Genomic DNA, 17813 nt, shown 5'->3' on the forward strand with positions numbered 1-17813 from the left:
TCTGCAGGATGAGTCGAGTGGTGAGGGGAGTGAGGAACAAAAAAAAAAACAGGGAAGTACAAATTGGATTGCCATTTTGCACGAGAACACACACACTCCGCACCGAAGTGGCAGCTCCTAATGTGCGGCGACAGCTTGGAGAGATTACAGCCAGATTGTATTCTCTCTAATCTAATGCTGGCCCTTTGATTTGATGTTTGACGGCCGCTTTTCATATCGGCTTGAAGTGCTAACGCAATACAAAGCAGACAACAGCAACAAAAACATCCGCAACATCAACCGTGTCAACATCAATGACGCCAGCAGCCGCGTCGACGGCGCGCTAATAAAGCAGCTTTAGAGTTTGGTCCGTATACAGTAAGTGCTGCTAACAGGTGTCCTCTAGAAACTTGCGACGGTTCATATCGGCACTTATTTAGCAGTTGCTAAAAAGTCCTGTTTGTGGTTCTGATTTCCGTTTATATCTGTATATATCTTATATACATACAGTACTGTGCAAAAGTTTTAGGCACCAAAGCAATCTCAGCAATATGCGTGTTGTTACCTTAAAAAAGCACCACATATTTAGATTTAAACAGATGCAAATAAACCTAAATACATTAAAACAAAACAAAGGAATTCTCATTTTTAAGATGAAGAACAAAGTGTAGTTTCTCCAGATTTCTCCTGGATGCTTCTCAGCCAGCATGTGTACATTATTATGTTCAGTTCCGTCAGCAGCTCACCTGATTTACCACATTTACCAGTAATTTACCAAACCAGGTGTTGATTAATATGATGAGAACTAGAAATAAAACTCTATTAAAGATGGATGATCACAAGCCATCAAACCAAACTATGCCTGCACTCCTAAAAACAGGGTTATTCCACCAAATATTGATTTCTGAACTCTTTATGAACTTTATGAACATGAACTTTTTTGTTTACTTTGCATTATTTGAGGTCTGAAAGCTCTGCATCTTTTTTTTTGTTTGTTTGTTTGTTATCTCAGACATTTCTCATTTTCTGCAAATAAATGCTCTAAATGACAATATTTTATTTGGAATTTAGGAGAAATGTTGTCTGTAGTTTATAGAATAAAACAACAATGTTAATTTTACTCAAACATAAACCTATAAATAGCAAAATCAGAGAAACTGATTTAGAAACTGAAGTGCTCTCTCAATGTTTTTTTCCAGAGCTTCATATGTTAACACCACTTTATTTTTACAGTACTAAAGAGCCCAAACATGTAAAAGCTGTAATACTCAGTAAAAACCGTAAACTACTAAATAATAATACATGTAAAACAGCATCACCTTTCTTACATTATAGATGCAGTTTGATTTTACAGTGAGGAGTTAAAATAGAAATGAAAACAGGAAGTGTATATTAAAAATATATATTATAAATGTGGTGCAAGATCCAATAATAACCAAGATCACTCAATTCAAGAGGAATAAGAGCAAGTAAAATCATACAGTTCAGAAAATAGGAGTCATTAATTGAAGTAATTTCAATTAATGCTTCTCTAATATTTTTTGATAGGTGGTGGTTGCTGACGGCTCATTAGTGTAGTAAAACATGATAAAAAGTACTTAGCTTTGTTGAATAGCACACCTCCGTTCTCCCAAAGCATGTTGTGCTTTTTGCCCAGCACTCTGTACAACGGCCGTATCTGGGCATATTTTGCCCCAATAAATCGCTTTTTACACGATTATCCAGCTTAATGTAGCTCCCCACCTACTTACTAGAATCTGGAGAGCGCCGACACTTAAAACAAGTCATTAATAACTTAAGTGCAAAAGAAGCTTATTAAAAACACTGTTTACCATCCTATACATATATACATAGACTCCTCATACCCTGGCTCCTGGCGCCAGCTGCTACTCTGTGTAGTCTATGTATATAAACAAAAACATGACTCAAATAAGCAGGAAAACCCCTGGGCACGGTGAAATGTATCCAGGTTTATTCAGATATGCAATAAAAAACACTTTTAATTTTTCACCAAAATCACCAAATTTCGTAAGGCTATAGTATTAGCTTTTGGTGTAATTTTGGACCATTCATGAAAACCTGATTTATTTCATGAAAAATGACTCAAATAAGCAGGAAACCCCTGGACATGGTGAAATGTATTGAGTTTTATTCAGATGTACAATAAAAAAAAAAAAAAAACACACTTAATTTTTTACCAAAATCACCAAATCACGTAAGGCTATAGTATTACCGTTTGGTGTCATTTTGGACCATTAATGAAATCCTGATTTTTTTCCATGAAAAATGACTCAAATAAGTAGAGAAAACCCCTGTGCATGGTGACATGTATTGAATATTTTTGAATATTCACTGTAGCTCTGGCTGTATGTTTAGGGTCATCGTCTTGCTGGAAGGTTTGGTTGGACCGTGGCCATGTCTTGGTAGGTTTGCAGTTGTAGAATATATATATTTTTTAATAACGTAACCCTGCATTAAATCATTTTATCCACAACTTTATCTCTGAACTGCTTGGTGAATTGGTCCTTGGTCTTCATGATGCTGTTTATTCACTAGTGTTCTCTAACAAACCACTGAGGCCTTTACAGAACAGCTGTTTATATTTATACTGAGACTAAATGACTAAATCACACACAGCTGGACCTGGTTAACTTAAGTGACTTCTGAAGATGAATTTATTGCACTAGATTTTATTTAGGGGCTTTAGAGTAAACACTTTTTAATTTTTTATTTAATTAAAATGTTAACCATGTATAATATATTTGTTCCACTTCACAATTGTTTGAAACTTTAATGGTGTATTGTTTGGATGTAAGGTGACAAATTTGTGGTATAAATGTAAGCCACTCTATATGAATGTATGTATGTATACACAAATTATTACATACACTATTACATGTGAAAAACTCACCATATTACACAAAATTAACACAGGGGTGCAATTACATAATGTGTTAAACTGTTATAAATGCGTACTTCACCTGTAGTAATAACTCCAGTTACTAGACACATCTATCTATCTATCTATCTATCTATCTATCTATCTATCTAGAAGGAAGGTTATTTTTTCAATCAGTCATAATTTAAAGGAGATAACAGAGTCAAAATCAGTGTGTTTAGTGGTGTTTATTTCTTATCAGTCAGATACAGGCTTTAATGAACGTGTGTGTGTGTGTTTGGGCGCATCTGTTTGTTTTACTTAAGTTAAATTTAAACTCCCAAAATGAATCTCCCATGATCATCTTGGTTTGGATTCTTCTATTTGATGAGGAAGCTGAGGGTAGAGAGAAAAAAAATATATAAATTTAATTTTACATCAGTGCATGCTTGTTGCTATTTATCCTGCAATATCTAATAAATATAATTAACTTCATTACAATGCTATAATACACAACAAAAAGTTTAATAGACAACAGACAATTTTCATTTTAATTTGTCCATAAGGAAATAACACAGTATTTAGGGTTAAATCTTCAAGACATGCCTGTAGTGTTTTTTTGCAGATTTTGTTCCATGCAATAAACTCATTAGTGCTTATAAAGGAAAGAACTGTTTATAACTCTGTGCCAAATTTCTCAACCTCTCCTACAAGGTAGTACATATTAGGTTTACAAAAGTTATAATAATAGGTGTAATGGGTGTAAAACAGGTTATCTACATTTCATACAAATGGCTTATTACTGTAAAATAAGCTGCAAGATTTAAAATGAAACATAATAAATGCATTTCAGTATTAATTGCACTTCTTTACAGACCATGTACCATAGCCACTACATAGTGCACAGATGTTTCATGCAGGTAAACTGGACTTAAGTGTGTAACAATGTCCTGCACCTCACCTGTAGGGGTAGCCGTGATACTTGGACCTGAAGATGGACAAAAGGAAGCTAAAGAAGAAGACCACCAGGCCCAGGCCCACCAGACAGATAACTGCAAGAAGAAAAGAAACAGACCGCAGGTGAGCATCAGCTCTTCATTTGCCGTATTTTTTTACATTATAAAAGCACAAAAAAAATCCTTCAAATTATCCAGAAATCGTAAGTGCACCTTATGTATGATTCTATTAGTCAGGTTGTAAGGAGCAGTAAAGCCGCTCTGCTGAAACTCCTGTAGAGCTGCGCGATTAATCGATTTTATCGACATTGTTAATAAATTAACTGCATTAGAAATCATATACACGCTGCTTTCCAACATTAGCATGCAGGAAATAGCTTTTGGCTTTTATCTGACAAAACATTTCACAACAAAATGGGGATTAATTGTGCTTTTATGCAATTTAAAACCCTAATTTAAAAGTAATGCAGTTTTATAAATATGTAATAGTTACTATAGTTACTAACACATCAACACTGTAAACAGCGCATCAGAAATAATATTCAGTGCACCAGTCACGCTGCTTTTTTTTTTTTCTCCACACCTTCTGTAATTAGCATGCAGGAATAGCTTTTTGCTATTATGGGATTAAATGTTTGGCGAAAAATGGGTTTTTGGAGGGAACTTTGATCCGCGGCTAATCCGGAGCAGCCATCTTAAACGGAGCGGCACGCTAACGAGCAAGGAGTTAAAGCGCTGTGTGGAGAAAAGTGCAGCGTCGGCTGTTTTCTCAGAGATCAGACAGGCTAATCTGTTAAACGCGATAACCTGCTCAGCAGAAGCCTTTAGCAGCCTGACGGCATTACAGCGCAAAAGCTGTTTATAATGGAGCGTTAAATCTCCAAACACTCAAACTAAACCAGCGTCAGAGCTCAGACTTCATTAACGCCAAGGACAATACAGTGTTTACAGTGCAAAGAGTCCACACACACACACTGGCATCACCCCCAAACACTGCTTTCATTTACCTCAGCTGGGAATAACGCCGCACCCGATTAAACAACATTAAACAAGTTAAACAGTCACATATCAGCCATTAATCACTGTTCTCACTAACAGTACTAACCTGGGATAATGCTATCAACTGATAACCAAACACTATGCATAAACTGTGTATTTCTACTGTCTTTACTACTGTTGATGTACAGCCATCTTGGATTCTGAACTCAAGGTTTGTGCAGCTCTCCTGACTTTAAGTAAGTAGGAAATCCAGCATCAGCCTTAGAGAGTGAGGTACAGAAGAACAGAACCTTTAATACTGTAAAAAAGGAACACTTGATGTCATCTACCTGAATGGGCGCCTGAAAAATCAGTTTTTCCAAGATTACAGCTTTGGAAAAAAATAGACCAGTTTCTCTGATTTTGCTATTTATAGGTTTATGTTTGAGTAAAATTAACATTGTTGTTTTATTCTATAAACTACAGACAACATTTCTCCCCCTATCGCTAGTGATGCCTCAACACACCAGGAGGGTGAAGACTAGCACACGCTTCCTCTGATACATGTGAAGTCAGACTCCGCCTCTTTTTATGCTGCTGATGATGCAGCATTACCATGCAGTCAGCGCACTCGAAGGAAAGCGCAGCGACTCAGTTCTGATACATCAGCTCACAGACGCCCTGTGCTGTGGACATCACCATAGGAGTGATGAGGGAGAGAGCAAAGCAAAAGTCCTCATTAAGAAATGCTATTACCTGTATGAGCGTTCCAGTTTAAGTTTCCTACTTGAAACTAGGAAATTCAGACATCCACGCTCTAATGAAATGCAGGAAAGCTGTGTGTGTATACACCCCCAAAATCACACACAACCTGTGAAACGGAGTGTGTGTGTGTGTGTGTGTTATGGGTCTGTGTGTGAAAGTGTGGCAGCTGTTGTTCTGAGTGAGTGTGAAGTTAATCAGTTGTTAATCAGTGTGTGTTAACCTGCGCTGCAGTGGAGCGACTCCAATTACAGCTCACTGCCCTCAGACACCCAGCTCTAAATTAGCCCCCTATACACACACACACACACACACACACACACACACACACACACACACACACACACACACACACACACACACACACACACACACACACACACACACACACACACACACACACACACACACACACACACACGACTTCGTTCTATGACCATGTGTATGTTCATCGCTGTCCAATGAAAAACAAGTATCTCCATTTCTGTAGATTTTTAGTTTACTACATAATTTCAACAAACTAACTGTCCCTTACACTAGGCCAACATTTCTTGATGAACAGACCAATAGAAACTCTTCAAAATGACCTGAAATAAACTCTTTACACTGACTTCCATTCAAAGTGTAAAAGATTTTTTTTTTCTCTCTCCTGTAAAGTTGCTCTTTTGGAGATACTTGTTTTTTTTTTTTTATTGAACAACAACAATATACAGCTCTGGAAAAAAATAAGAGAGCACTTCAGTTTCTGAATCAGTTTCTCTGATTTTGCTATTTATAGGTTTATGTTTGAGTAAAATGAACATTGTTGTTTTATTCTATAAACTACAGACAACATTTCTCCCAAATTCCAAATAAAAATATTGTCATTTAGAGCATTTATTTACAGAAAATGAGAAATGGCTGAAATAACAAAAAAGATACAGAGCTTTCAAACCTCAAATAATGCAAAAAAAACAACAAGTTCATATTCATAAAGTTTTAAGAGTTCAGAAATCAATAGTTGGTGGAATAACCCTGTTTTTTAATCACAGGTTTTAATCATGCATCTTGGCATCATGTTCTCCTCCATCAGTCTTACACACTGCTTTTGGCTAACTTTTTTTTTTTTTTTTAAACATGAATTTAAATCTAAAGGCCAAACTTTGGGATAAGTTACACAAGATTCATGACCGTTTGGGTCAAGAAACACCAAAATGCAGAAAAGGTGTTTAAATAGTTGTTCTGCACCAATTTCCAGTACTTGGTTATGAACAGTGCGGTTTCCATGACGACGAGAGATCTCGGATGCAATTACCATTTCTCACATAGTCACAAAGTCAGCAAACTTGCGTCGGGGGACGTTGCAAAAGCGATTGTGTTTTTTTTGTTTTTTTGTGTGAGTGATTTCATACATGGTTACCTTTTAGAGTGAGCAAGACTCGTTCAATACAAGCTAAAATCAGTCGTCCAGCTGGAGGACAGCAGAAGATGGTAATATTTAAAGCTGTAGACAGGCGGTTGGGACATTGAGACGTTATGGTGTGACGCTATACAATAACAACCTTGTTTGCGTCTGGCAGAGAGAAAACAAGGACGTCTTCTGAAACACTGGCTGTCAGTCGGAGGCGAGTGGGCGGCGGAAAAACAGGGATAAAACAAAAATAGATTTTTGTTTTCCCTTGGGCAAGCCAAGGAAAAGTTACAGTCTGGCAGAAACTTCCTGGGAAAGTGTTGCTGTGTGTGGGCGAGCATGATCCTGCTGAAAAATGCCAGTTGGACACCCTGTCTTGAAAGTCAACCTCAAGCGAGACAAGAGGAAATACAGGAAACAAAATCGTGGGATTTCTTCATGTAAGGCTTCTTGCACTGTTCCAACTGTTCTTGTGACATGCATTTATATGGCTTCTATATAGCAGCATACCTTTAACCCTACAACGAGACAAATTTCAGGACTAGTTACGAGCAGAATTACTGCAATCAGCTGTCAACCCCTTAAGACACCATAGCAACCATCTGGAATTCCATACCAACTGCAAATATAGCAACTGCCTGAATTATCTCTACATCAACCACCGTATCAACAAAACACCAAGTACAAAGGGTGGAAACAAATATCAAAATCGCGATACAATAGCAAGAAACAGTGTGAGATAAAATGTGATCAAGCGTATTGACAAATATAATAACACAAAAAACATTTATGAACCATAAAAACCTCATAGTACTACGCATATGTGAGCCATGCTGCACCGAAAAGAGCTTTCAGAGGATCTAGAATAAAAAAATGTTTAATTACATGAAGCTAGAAAGGATCAAAAAGTGAATTCAAAGACTTTGGTAATTCACGACTCTACAATAATGCAAAATAATACTTAACAAATGGAGACAATTTGGCATTGTGGTTACTTAAGTCAAAATTACCCCAAGAGCACAACACAAACTCATCTACAAGGTGAAGAAACAACCCCTAGTGAAGGCCAAAGAATCAAAAGTGTGTCATTGGTACTGGGTAACATCTGTGCTCATGAGTCTACAGTCTGTAAAACTTTGAATAAACAGGGCGTCTATGGGCCACGTATTGTGAGACACTTCTGCTTTTGCCTTGGTGGCGGCAACCAGTGAAACCATGTGTAGATACGCGACTAGGTCGGTGCCATGATTACCGGTGTGTATGGAACAACGCTATACAATAACGACGCTCATCAACCTTGTTTGCGTCTGGCAGACAGAAAACAAGGACGTCTTCTGAAATTCGAGCTGTCAGTCGGAGGGGAGTGGGCGGTTGACTGCACACACAGCGGGACATAACAGATCGCCTGTGTGTGTTTGTCATTGTGATGGACAATGTCGCCGTCATGTGCTTCTGTACACACCCACATCACTCCATATACACACACACACACATATATACTGCTGTTGTCTATAATTAGCACAAAGACACCCAAGGCTCATACCCATACATCTTATATACATCCTACAGACTCCTCTGCACTCTGTCTCAAAGGGAATACGTGGGCGAAAAATGAAAAATCATAGTGTACATTATGCAGTGAGGCTAATGTAGCTAAAACCAAGTAATAGAAGCTTATCTACACCAATTAGCTTCCAATCAAAGCCAGCCTGAAATCAGATTATTTAAAACAAAAGGCGTAGTTTTTAGGACAGTCATGCTTATAAAGGTCAGGAAGGCTGTGGTAGATCATACATAGACATATACCAAAAGGCAACATGCTCAAAGCAAGGTGAGGTCAATTATGGAGGCCTGATTCTGGGTGACAGATGGATACTGTAGGACATTCCATTTCTGAACTGTCAAGTCTGACGTGTGGGTTTTTAACATTTTAACATTTCTTGACCCACACAAATACAGCACACAATGCCTGATCACCCACCCACCCAGAGCGGACTGTGCTGTAAGAACAGGTAATGATCGTGAGCAGCAGCATCTGGCTAGAATTGTCCATGCCAAGAGATACAAGAGAAACAAAATAAAAACCATGCATCATTTCCTTGAGAAGTAAAAATCTAAAAAAGGTAAAAACAGTAAAACATGGTGGTGGTAGCATCAGGACAGGGAAGCTGGATGGGGCTTAAAATACAAGGCAATAATGGACGAAAACCCTTACTGTTATAGAGGCTTCAAAAGACTTGAGACGACTCGGAAGCGGAGGTTCACCTTCCAGCAAGACAATGACCCTAAACATACAGTCAGAGCTACAGTGGAATGGTTTAGACTTGATCCAATCTAAAATTCAGCCTCCAGATGTTCAAAGCTGGTAGAGACATACCCCAAAAGACTTGTAATTCGTTTCTGTGATTGCAGCAGCAAAAGATGGTCCTACAATTACGTTTTACTTTGTGTTTGTCCATTACATTACAAAATCCCAATAAAATACAGGTAGTAGGTAAGTTAGTGGATGGAAAGTAAAAATATGGACTAGTTCAAGCAGCATGAATACTTTTTCAGGGCACTGCAAGTTACCTGCTGGTGTTCAGCCAAAAGTTTTGAAGATTTTCCAATGAATCTGGCAACTTTTGACTGAACAATGACCTAAAGCATACTGCAAAGCCCTAGCCATATAAATAGTTTAAGTCCTGCCTGAAATCACATCATCCAAATAACAGAAGTCTTGACACTTCAAAAGCCCCTGAAGATCATGGAAAACGAGTGTGGATTTCCTAACAGCTGGCCAGACCAACAACACCCTCCTCTAGGAGAGACAGACGTCAGCAGGATAAATACAGATGCGGTTTATGATGCAAGTCATTGGTAAACGCAGAAGGAGTGGTCAGAAATGGTTGAAATATACGTGATTACATACAGCGGTATGAAAAAGGATGGGAATACTCTTGGCTGTTTGGAAATAGAAATCATTGGTTGTTCAGATCAGCATTTTTAGTTAAATACATCATCCTATAGAGGACGAACACAGTGATATTTAAAAAGTAAAATAGTGAATTTTATAGGATTTACAGAAAGTGTGCAATATTTCTTTAAACTAAATTAGGTAGGTTCATAAATTTGGGCACCCTTATCGTTTCATTAATTTGAATAATTTTATCAATGCTAGCTAAGCTAACAGGCTGCAGATTTTACTGAAGATGGCTAACGACTAACTAGCGATGCTAACTGTATTTCCGAGCTGAATTAATCATTGTTTTGAACAGCAGATGGGTGTGTTTGTGCTGGTTAGTGTTTGTAGATGCTGTGGTTTTATAGGATATGTAGATTATGACTATAATTTACTCCATTTGGGTCAGTGCTAGCCAGGCTAACAGACTGCTGGTGTTAATTGAGCTGGCCTAATGGTTAACTAAAATTGCTGATCAAATCAATGATTTATAAAGGAAAAAATGAATCATAAAAATGATCTGGAGTGCCCAAACCTTTTCATACCACTGTATATATATCAACATATTAGATTACAAGTGAAAGTGACTGGGATGTGGAGTAACTGGGTACAGTAGGTACTGTAGCTGTTGTGATTGGTGGTCTTGATGCATGAGGGCTTTCAGGTCCTCAGAACTGGACCACCCCTACTGAGGTCAGCCGTTGAAGCCCTCACGTCCTAATGAAGCAAAGTTGGTGCCGTCAATGAGCTGCCCTTCACTGTGTTTATGCACCACTGAGCTAATCCCACTGAAATGAATAGGTTAGCTAATGCTAACGACCCTCTGCAGAGCTTATTATACCACCATGAGGTCCGTCCAATGAGAATGCAAGGGGAGGGCAAACGGTTGGGAGGGGGCAGAGGGTTCAGCACTGGAGCGACAAAAGGCCAGTGGACTTCCATTGGTGTAATTACTAGTCTGCCAGGTCCAAGTGGCAGTACGACAATTACTGACCGTCAGAAACACAAGAGAAAAGACTGTGTGTGCCTGACAGCCTGACAGTGTGTGTGTGTGTGTGTGTGTGTGTGTGTGTGTGTAGCTGACAAGCTCACAATATGGGTTTGTGTGTGCCTGTGGCTGACAGCTTCTTCACTGTCTATTACTGTCCTATCACTTCCTGGAAGTCGACTGACTGACTGTATGGAAACGCCTCCGTTTAAAGGCCTTCTTATTCTACAGTACAGTTTCAGATGTTTGTGTGAAGCTACAAACAAAAAAAAAAACATCTGTTCAACATCTGCTGAAACACCTCACACTATACCTCCAATCATTAAAGGACTTCTACTACATTAAAAGGACTTCTAAAAAACACCAAATGCTGGTAGGAGCTAATCTGAAGTTGTGCAGGACATCCATGTGTTTTTCAACAAGACAATGCAAAACCACATGCTGCACACATTACCAGAGGTGGAAAGTTACTAATTACATTTACTCATATTACTGTAATTAAGTAGATTTTATGAGTAATTTGTCATTTTTAAAGTAGGTAATTTTACTTTTACTCAAGTACATTTTGACACATGTACATTTACTTTGTTACATTGGAAAATTCCCCAAAAAAAACAAATTGTCTGAATAAAAAAAAAAAAAAAAAAAAAAAAAGTTTTGTTCTCCATGGCAGCGCAGCTGAACTTTTCCCAGCTGTGTTTATTACGGTTAGCGGGGGAGACGCTGTGTCTGGAGTCTGGAGTTTGTGTGCGCGGCTCGGGGTAACCGGCGTTCTGTCGAATTATGCTACCCATCGATATGTGCTTCTTTACGGCACTACGCATGCACAGACCAACATTATTTTGTATGTTTTTATGTTTTTTCAATTTTTTTATTAGTAGCATCTGCTTGGATGTAAAAAAAAAACATGTAAATAGCAGTTAAAGCATAGCAACGGCAAGTTAAAAAATACTAATAAACTGTAAAACTATAAAAATATGGTTTATAGTCACCTATACGACCATAACTTTTTAACAGTAAAGAGAAAAATGGATTAGGGCTGGGGCGACGCGTCGACATAATCGACGTCATCGATTACAAAAATACATCGATTTGCATAACGTGCGTCGGCGCGTCGTAAACATGGCGGCGCCTGTGGAGAGCATTAGAGGTTAGATCGGGCCCAAAAATTCCAACTGGCTGTTTTCGGGCTGTTTTAATGAGCGAAATATGATCAGAATTATGTTAATTAACACGGTAACATAGAAGCATAGAACTATTATTTAATTAAAATGATTTTTAAGAACAGCTAAACACAGTTCTGCAGGTCAAACGCGGAGGAGTTCACGTGCGAGAGACAGAGAGAGAGAGAGAGAGAGAGAGAGAGAGAGAGAGATTTGCGTGTTCTGGTGAGAACTACTCACAGGTGAAGGTTCTCTTTGATCTCCTCGTGCTCCTATTCTAGTCCCATTCATAATTCTTCAGCTCCCTCAGTGTTTTCTGCCGTATTTTGCGGCTAGCGCGAGCGCTTACAACTGACACCGCGGACCGCGAGGTGCCGCCGCGTTTGTGCCGAATCCGACTCTCTGCTGAATCTGACTCCCGCTTAGCGGACAGAATCGGCACAACACCCCCGCTGTAGAACTGCGGTAGTGAAAACAGCGCTTATAAATAAATTAGTTTAGTTTCACTTTCAGTTTTCGTTATTTTTTTTTTAATAAAAATATAATTAAAAAACAGACGCCTACATCTCGGACTATTTTCTGGAGCCCGGGTCGGATTTACGGGCGGGCCTCGGGTCATGTCGGGTTCGGGCAGAGAATCTAAGCTCTAGAGAGCTTGGACTCCGGAGAGCAATCTCCAGCTACAAAAAAACGCCAGCGGGCATCTGAAGTTTGGGAGCATTTCACGCAAAAGGGCAACAATGTGGTCCTCTGCCATACGTGCAAAAGGAGCACTTGAAGCGCAAACATCCAGGAGCACTATGTCAACAGGGTCACACAGTAAGTTACCGTTTACATCAGGGTCTCCGCGGGTGTCCTTAAAAAGACTTAAGACTGTCTACCAAAGGTTTTAAACCTGCCACAGGCAGAAATGATACATTTTTGGTTTATATTTGTGCATGGCATTTCACAGTTTCCAGAAACAGTAGCATTATTCATAAGTTCAGGTGTTTAGCTAAGCTAGCTGCCTTAAGTTATTTTAGCTAGAGCCGTCGGCGCTGCGGTGTCACACCGTATTCTGTCACCGTCGGAATTTTGTGACCAGTGCTCACGGTTATGAGCGTTCATTGGCAAAACGGAAGCTTTCTATACCTACACCTTACCCTCAGCCCTAAACTGAACCGTTTTGGCCAGTCGGGGTAAACATTAGAAACGAACACGTTTCGAATCGGCCAGTGCACCGGTCTGCTGAGAACTACTTGCCAGTGGTCACAAAATCTAGCGGTCACAGAAAACAACACACGGAGGTGGTGTATGGGAGCTTATCCATTTTTAGCGTTATAGATCTAAACAACGTGCTGTACATGTAAGTGATTATAAGTGTGGGGTTTGGTTTAGTAGGCTTGTGTTGTTGTTGTTGTTATTATATATAAATATAGTAATTTATCGTTTGCTTTAAAACGTAAAATAATAATTATTTAAATATGTTTCTCAATGAATAGATTAGTCGACTAATCGAAAAAAATAATCGTTAGAATAATCGTTTAAAAAATAATCGTTAGGGACAGCCCTAAAATGGATCATATAAACCTATAACACTTGTTCTTGAAAATGTTTTATGGGGTGGTCTAAACAAGTACTGCCTGAAAGTTCCAAATTATTTAATTTAATATTTATTTGATGTATGATTTGTTGTACTTTTTTACATCAAATAAATAAAAGTAACTATGTAACTTTTACTCAAAGTACATTTTAAATTGAGTACTTTTTTACTTGAGTAGATTTTTAGATGGGAACTTTTACTTTACTTTTACTTGAGTAGAATTTTAGCAAAGTAAAGGTACTTTTACTTTACTTTACTAATACATTTTTTCAGTACTTTTTCCACCTCTGCACATTACACAAGACACAGCTCTTTAGGAAGAGAGTATGGGTAGTAGAATGGCCTGTTATACAACTTAAAGATGAGTTTAAGGGAAAAATTGGACAAAATAACACTTAAAACTCCTAAAATCACAATTATGATTAATTACGATTAAGCAGACAAAATTAATGAGAAAAAAAACTATAGTTAATCATATCATTTTGTGCAATCAATAGCAAATAATCACATACTATTGTGTAGTTCATCAACAAACACCAACTTCAAGCTTTAAATGTGTCTAATAAAAAGGAATGCAATTAATTGCAACTAAATTAATTACACAAAGAATCGGCTTTAAATAAATATGAATAAGGTTAACTGAGATTAACTACACACAGTGATGTGAGTAACTGAGATAAAATACACAAAATTATGCAATTAGTTTCCATTTAATATTATAATGGTTTAACACTTTATCCAAACTCTCTTTGCTGTTCGGAAAATTATGCAATGTTATGACTCATACATGAGTACTGGAGAGAACACACACACACACACACACACGTATGATAATTACGATCATCATTTGTTCCCCAGAAAATTACCCAGAAAGCTCCTCTCACTTGCTCTCACTGTCTCACTCTTTCTCTTTCCACCTGTCTCGCTTTCTTTCTTTCAGTGTCTTTTCCTTTCTCCCTCTCTCTGTCCTGCTTTCTCTCCATCTGTCGGGTGTTCTCACTCTCTTCATTTCCCTCACTTTCTCACTTTCTATCTGTCTGTCCATGTCCTGCTTTCTCTCCCCATCTGTCTCCCTTTCTCGCCACCTGTCTCTCACTTTCTCCCTCTCTCTCGGTCCTGCTTTCTCTTCATTTGTCTCTCTCTTTCTTGCCCTCTGTCTCACGCTTTCTCTCTCTTGCTTTCTCTCTGTCTCTCTCTCCATCTGTCTTTTGCTTTTTGTCACTCCATCTGTCTCATTTCCTTCTCTCTTTCTCTCTACATTCGTCCCGCTTTCTCCCTTTCATCCTCTCTCTTCATCCGACTCTTGCTTTTGTCCTTTTCTCTACAACTGTCTCACTCTCTCTTCATCTCAATCTGTCTCACTTTCTAGCGGTCACATTTTCTTTTTCTCCCTCTCTTTCTGATTCTCATTTTCTCTTTCTTCCCCTGTCTCCTTCTCTACCACTGTCTCTCTCTCGCGCTCTAAAATGGAAAATCTCTCTGTTGTTGAGGTGAGGTTCAAAAGCCCACCCACCCAAAATAGACCCTCATTTCCATTATACCCATAATTCACAGGTTAGCATTAGCATGAGAAAGCTGGGGATGACTGAAGGAGCAGATGGGAAACACGGTGTGTGTTTCTCTGCCCTCCTGAAACGACACACATGCACACATGCATGCACACACACACACTTAAGTGTGAATAAAATCAATGAAAGTATGCTGATTGAGCATGATGCCCACAGGACGCTGTTGGGAAACTATTCTCAGTCCATTAATGACACTGAGGTGTTTAAAAACTCCAGCAGCACTGCTGCAACTGATCCACTCACTGTACCACCAGCACACACACACTACACACCTCATACACCACCATCATACCAGTGAGACTGTAGTGAGACCACCACCCAGATAATATCTGATCTGTGGTGATGTCTCCTGTGGGATCTCTTAGCTAGAGTAAAAGGAGGATACTGTATAACGTATGCAGAGAATCAGATACAGAACTACAGTCTTTAAAGATAAAAGGGTACCACTTTAAAATAAGACTACCTTTATAAAGGGTTTATAAATGGTTTACAATTAGTTTATTAACGGTTACTAAATTAGGTTGTAAATGCCTTAAAAATCATTAATATTCAGTTATAACACATACTGTACGTAGAAAGGGCAACAATATAGACGTCTGTGTAATATAGTTCACTATTTGGCAAACAACAGGTCATTGTTGCCCTTTCTACGTATATGTGTTATAACTGATTATTAATGATTTTAAGACATTTACAACCTAATTAGTAACCATTAATAAACTAATTTATAAACGCTTTATAAAGGTAGTCTTATTTTAAAGTAGTACCGATAAAAGTACACAGTGCTCCATAAAAAATGAGGTGGTCATAATGTTCACATTCAACAGCAGCTCTGGTTGAGTTTAAGTCAGATGGTGTCCATCTATCTAAAATGTGTCTGTCTGTCTGTCTGTCTGTCTGTCTGTCTGTCTGTCTGTCTGTCTGTCTGTCTGTCTGTCTGTCTGTCTGTCTGTCTGTCTGTCTGTCTGTCTGTCTGTCTGTCTAAAATGTGGTCTATTCTTGATCCAAGTTAAAGGTATTGCCAAACAGAATGTGACTAAAATGTTACACATAGTGCTAGTGGGGAAAAAGTATGTGAACTCTTGTATTAATAAGTTTAAAAAAAAAAAAGAATTGAGCCAAGTGTTCAAATACCTGGAGTCTTGCTAGTTTAAAAGTGTGGACCAAAGTTAATTTGACAAATAAAAAATAAAAAAAAACACTCCAACTTTTTAAGCTTGCTACTCAAAAGAAGGATATGCGTATGTGAACCATGCCATGCCAAAAAGAGCTTTCAGAAGATATATGATCAAAAGAATATTGATTTACTTAAAGATGGAAAGGGTTACAAAGTGATTTCAAAGACTTTACAAAGTCATTAGTCTACAGAAAGGCAAACCATCTACAAATGAAGACAGTCTGGGACTGTGGATACTCTGCCAAGAAGTGATCACACGGTCAAAATTACCCCAAGAGCACAAGAGAAACTCATCTATAAGGTAAAGAAACAACCCAGAGGAACAGACAAGGATTTGCAGGCATCATTAATACAGGTTAACCTCTACAGCCCATAAAACCTTGAATAAACAGGGTGTCCATGGCAGGACACAACCAATGACACTTCTGCTTTCTAAAAGAACATTGATTCATGCTTAAAGTTTGCTAATCTAACATAGATGCATTGTTTTCTTTATCACACCATTCTGTGTAACTTCCAGCAAAACATCAGTTCTGGAAATACCCAAACCAGCCTTTCTGACTTATTCAGTACATCACTAAACTTTAAGCCTCACTCTAAACAGTACTGGAGTCATTCCGTACGTGATAAAACAGGAAATTATGGAACTTCATTGGGAAATTACAGCAAAATAACAGTGAGAACTATATTTAAAGCTGGAGAGAGAAAACAGAACAACAGAACTTACTTCTTCTCTTTCCCACGTCTCCTTTGGAGGTGGCAGCCTCGTTCAGCAGCACCATCCCCATGGTGATGGCAGCATCTTTGACCATCGTCAAGGAAACATTAGATAAAGAGGAGAGCACTCACGCTGACCACTGGCCAGGTCAAGAGAACCCAGAAGGGTTCATTTCATACTAGAGATGGAAATACAGGCTAGAGTGTGATGAATATGTGTTTAAGAGTGATGAATACAGGGTTCAATTGGAATTAATATGGGGTTCAGCATGATAAATCAAGGTTTAAGCGTGACAAATATGGCTTTAAGTCTGATTAATACAGGTTAAAGCATGATAAATACGGGATTAATTGTGTTTAATACAGGTTAAAGAATGATGAATACAGGTTTAACTGTGATTAATTTGGGATTAAGCATGATAAATAAAGGTAAGCATGTTTAAAATCTGTTTATGATAAATACAGGTTTAACTGATTAAGCATGATAAATAAAGGTTTAAGCATGATCAAAACATTTTTAAGCGTAATAAATACAGGTTTAAGTGTAATTAATACATGTGTGATGAATTCCGATTTAAGCATGATAAATACAGGTTCAAGCCTGATGAACTGAGGTTTAAACATAATGAATACGGGTTCAAACCTGATAAGTTCAGGTTCAAGCAAGATAAATACAGTTTTAAGTCTGATGAATTCAGGTTTAAACATGAGTATGGGTTCAAGTCTGAGGAATT

General features: G+C 38.2%; 1 protein-coding gene across 1 annotated transcript in view; it reads right to left on the reverse strand.

Moving 5' to 3' along the window:
• Positions 1-3090: 3090 nt before the first annotated feature.
• The window catches only part of tusc3 (tumor suppressor candidate 3), a 97048-nt gene continuing 82325 nt past the window's right edge, over positions 3091-17813 (reverse strand). The window contains exons 8-10 of the mRNA XM_049472222.1: positions 17090-17164; positions 3819-3909; positions 3091-3253 (exon numbers count right to left, since the gene is read on the reverse strand). Coding sequence (XP_049328179.1) covers positions 3238-3253; positions 3819-3909; positions 17090-17164 — 182 coding nt within the window. The 3' untranslated portion in view covers positions 3091-3237. The remainder of the gene's footprint in view (positions 3254-3818; positions 3910-17089; positions 17165-17813) is intronic.

The sequence above is a fragment of the Astyanax mexicanus genome, chromosome 25 (genome assembly GCF_023375975.1).
Source record: "Astyanax mexicanus isolate ESR-SI-001 chromosome 25, AstMex3_surface, whole genome shotgun sequence".
Taxonomy (NCBI): domain Eukaryota; kingdom Metazoa; phylum Chordata; class Actinopteri; order Characiformes; family Acestrorhamphidae; genus Astyanax; species Astyanax mexicanus.